General features: G+C 34.2%; 1 protein-coding gene across 1 annotated transcript; it reads left to right on the forward strand.

The window, feature by feature from the left end:
• The first annotated feature begins 981 nt into the window (after positions 1–981).
• On the forward strand, positions 982–1,620 carry LOC127123509 (uncharacterized). Its single transcript, XM_051053720.1, has one exon. It carries the CDS (start codon positions 982–984, stop codon positions 1,618–1,620), a length of 639 nt encoding a protein of 212 aa, XP_050909677.1.
• Positions 1,621–3,911: the final 2,291 nt, after the last annotated feature.

Here is a 3,911-nt window from a genome sequence, read left to right on the forward strand (position 1 = left end):
GACCCAAACCATCCAAACACCCGAACAACAAAAATGGTTGACTAAATTAGTTGGCTATAGCTATGAGATCCATTACAAACCTGGTAAAGAGAATGTTGTCGCAGATGCATTATCGCGAGTAAATGAGCCACCAGTTGCAGAAATTTGTGCCATGATTAGTTCCACCTGCTCCCTTGTTATTTCCAAATTTCAAAAAAAAATCTTGACTAACCCTGCAGGTCAGAAGTTGTTAAAAAAAGCATCGGAAGATCAACTCATGCAGCAGAAATTCACAATCAAGGCAAATCTGCTCTACTTCAAAGATAGACTATTCATACCTACAGAATCAAGGCTCATTTCCTCACTGCTAACGGAATTCCATGCGTCTCCTCTAGGTGGCTACTCCGGCATTCAAGCCACCCTTTCTCGTTTGTCCGCTTCCTTTTATTGGCCTAGAATGCATAAAGATGTCAAAACGTTTATTAATGCTTGTCACATTTGTCAACACAACAAGTATAATACTCATGCCCCCTATGGTCTTTTGCAACCTTTACCATTACCTTAACAAGTATGGGACGATATCTCGATGGATTTCATCACCCATCTTCCATGTTCCAACAACAAAACTTCCATCTGGGTCATCGTAGATCGTCTCACCAAATTTTCTCACTTCATAGAGCCCCCACAAGTTTTACAGCAGCATCCCTAGCCCCAACTTTCATTTCTAAAATCTACAAGCTTCATGGTGCCCCCAAAACCATTGTCAGCGATCGGGACCGTATTTTCGTGAGCCAATTTTGGCATTCTCTCTTCAAACACCCGGGCACAACATTACACTTTAGCAGCTCATACCATCCCCAATCAGATGGTCAGACAGAAGTTTTGAATAGGTGTTTGGAAACTTACCTTAGGTGTTTTGTCAGCGAAGAACCTAAGTTGTGGACACATTTTCTCTCCCTTGCCGAGTTTTGGTACAACACTTCATTCCATTCTTCAATCGGCATGACGCCTTTCGAAGCACTTTATGTTCGAAAACCTCCATCCTTGTTACCGTATCCTGCAGGAAAATCCAACATTCAATCATTAGATGAGATTTTGTCTAACAAATCCAGAATCCTCAGAGTTTTAAAGGAAAACCTTACCAGAGCTAGAAATCGGATGGTTCAACAGGAAAATCTTCATAGGAAAGACAAATCCTTTGCAGTAGATCAATGGGTTTTCCTAAAACTTCAGCCTTATCGCCAAAGCTCTGTCCACCAACGATCTTCTCAGAAACTCGCAAAATGTTACTTTGGGCCGTTCCGGATCATTAAGAAGATTGGTTATGTGGCTTATGAATTGGATCTCCCCAAGGCTTCACGAATCCACCCTGTATTTCACGTTTCTCTACTCAAACTTTGTCAGGGAACCCCTACTACCCAAACCGCTCCATTACCGGATCTAGACGCTTTTCTGCCGGCGACACCGAACCCCTTCGCCATTTTGAACCATCACACCATCAATAATGAAATCACCGAGGTTTTGATCCAATGGGAAGGACATCCAGCATCTGAGGCCACGTGGGAAAGCACTTGTGAACTGACATCGAAATTTCCGCACTTTAATAAAACAACACAAGATGGGCCTGTTCGTAAGTCATAAAGGAAGATACAAAATCCCATTAGGTTTATCACTTGAAGAATTCCTGATTAAGCATCCAATAGTACTAGTATTGAGCTGGATTTTAGTATTGTGAGTTGTCAACAGTTGTCCTGCAAAAGGATAGGAACAAACAATAATTTAGAATTTTCTTTTATTAATTTTATTATAATTTTAGAGGATAAGGACAAGTGTCTCTAGATCCTTTTTCTATGGATGTAATTGTGGATCCCTACTCTATAAAGGGAATGACAGATGAATGAAAAAGGGGAAAATATAATACTCTTATTCTACTATTATCTCTCTCTCACCTTAAGACTTTTCCCTACACGGGGAAATTTAATTCTGGTGCTTATTTTCTAACTATTACTATATAGATTTTTAAAATAAAAGTCAAATGTATTTCAGTATCCAACGTTTAGGATTAACTGACGATGTAATATCCTTTTACACTATCGGTATATTTCAATTAAATCCTTATTTTATTTTTGTTTTGTACATTAGTCCCTTTATTAATATAGTATCCTTTTGTTTTGTAAGTGTGTGGAATGGAACTCACCAACACTTTTTCTTTTAAATTTGTTTATAATTACTATTTTTTAAATCTAAAACAAAACGTGAATGCTATTGTACATTTAACTTTAATTATTGTAAATTTTTGAATTCTGTTAACAAGAACGACAATAAAAATAGTTTTTTTATTATAAAAGAGTGGTTTACCACCAGTTTTTATTTGTACAATTAGAAGTTAAATATCATCTTTCAAAATGATTTCTATATTAAATAATAGTTTTTATTAAGGACACGTAACACACATTATTAACAAAAACAGGCGTTGAATGTCGATATTTCACACCTACTTTTAATAATAAAAGGTATTAAATGATATTTCCAAGTTCAAGAAAAAAATTAAACCTGCCATATACATTGTTACACCCGTTTAAAATCGGTGTCAGATGCATTTTTCATACCGATTTTAAAAGAGGTGTCAAATGTCATGTTTACGTGGCAATAACACCACTACAATAATAGGTATTAAATGTCAAAAAAATTAGGTATTATATCCCCTTTCTGCATTGGTGAGTGTATCAACCGATAAACTCTTCATTGCATATATATATATATATATATATATATATATATATATATATATATATATATATATATATATATATATATATATATATATATATATATGTGTGTGTGTGTGTGTGTGTGTTGTGTATACTATTGTATGCGTCATTGGTTTCCTCTATATTTTAAACTTAGTAACATGTCACATGCGATAATTCTTCACCCTATGTGTGTGTCTGTGTGTGTGTGAAACTAAAATGATTTCAATACATTTTTTAACACGTAAACAAATTTAAATTTTATTTTAGTTATATGGATTTTCTTATTTATTATGTGATAGAAATTTGTTAATCATCAAAGTGATTAAATTTATTAAGAATTATGGTTTCAAATTATGCGATTGAATTTTAATTCGGATGTTATGCGAATAACATGATTTTGTTCAATGAAATTTATTATTATAAGACATATAAAGATCATCCAATAAATGAATCTTGACTTATATAGACTACTGAATTTGGAGTCAAATGTAAGATGTGGAATTTTGATAATCTTATCACGAAGTATAACGAATTTGAGACTCCCACAAATGAAAAACATCGTAAGGAAGATTCTCCACAAATTATTGAAACACAAATCAAAAGTTCTTCACCAGATTGTTGAAACACATCCTGAACTAAAGATAAATTAGATAGTCCGAAAGGCTAAGGATCTAAGACTGAAAAAAATGATTCTCAACTTATTTCTCTTATCTAGTAGAAGGAAATAGTGAAAAATCTGTTTGTAAGACTCCTATTATTCTTCAAGTGGAAAATGATCCTAATATTTATAAGGAAGTAGTAACTTCAAGGGACTCGTCCTTTTGGCATGATTTTATCGAAGATGAAATGGATTCAATAATGTCAAACCGTACTTGGGAACTTGTCGATCTACCTAAAGGATCAAGACCCATTGGATGCAAGTGGATGCTTAGAAGGAAGTATCATAGTGATGGTACACTAAACATCTACAAGGATAAATTAGTAACCAAGGGTTCATACAAAAGGAAGGTGTTGATTATTTGACACGTAAGCACTATAAGCAATCACAACAAAAATTAGAGTTTTGTTTGCATTAGCTTCCTTGCATGACCTTATAGTTCATCAAATGGATGTCAAAATGACATTCCAAAATGAAGATTTTGATGAGGATATTTACATGGAAAAACCATAAGATTGTGT

This window comes from Lathyrus oleraceus, chromosome 2 (genome assembly GCF_024323335.1).
Source record: "Lathyrus oleraceus cultivar Zhongwan6 chromosome 2, CAAS_Psat_ZW6_1.0, whole genome shotgun sequence".
Classification (NCBI taxonomy): Eukaryota; Viridiplantae; Streptophyta; class Magnoliopsida; order Fabales; family Fabaceae; genus Lathyrus; species Lathyrus oleraceus.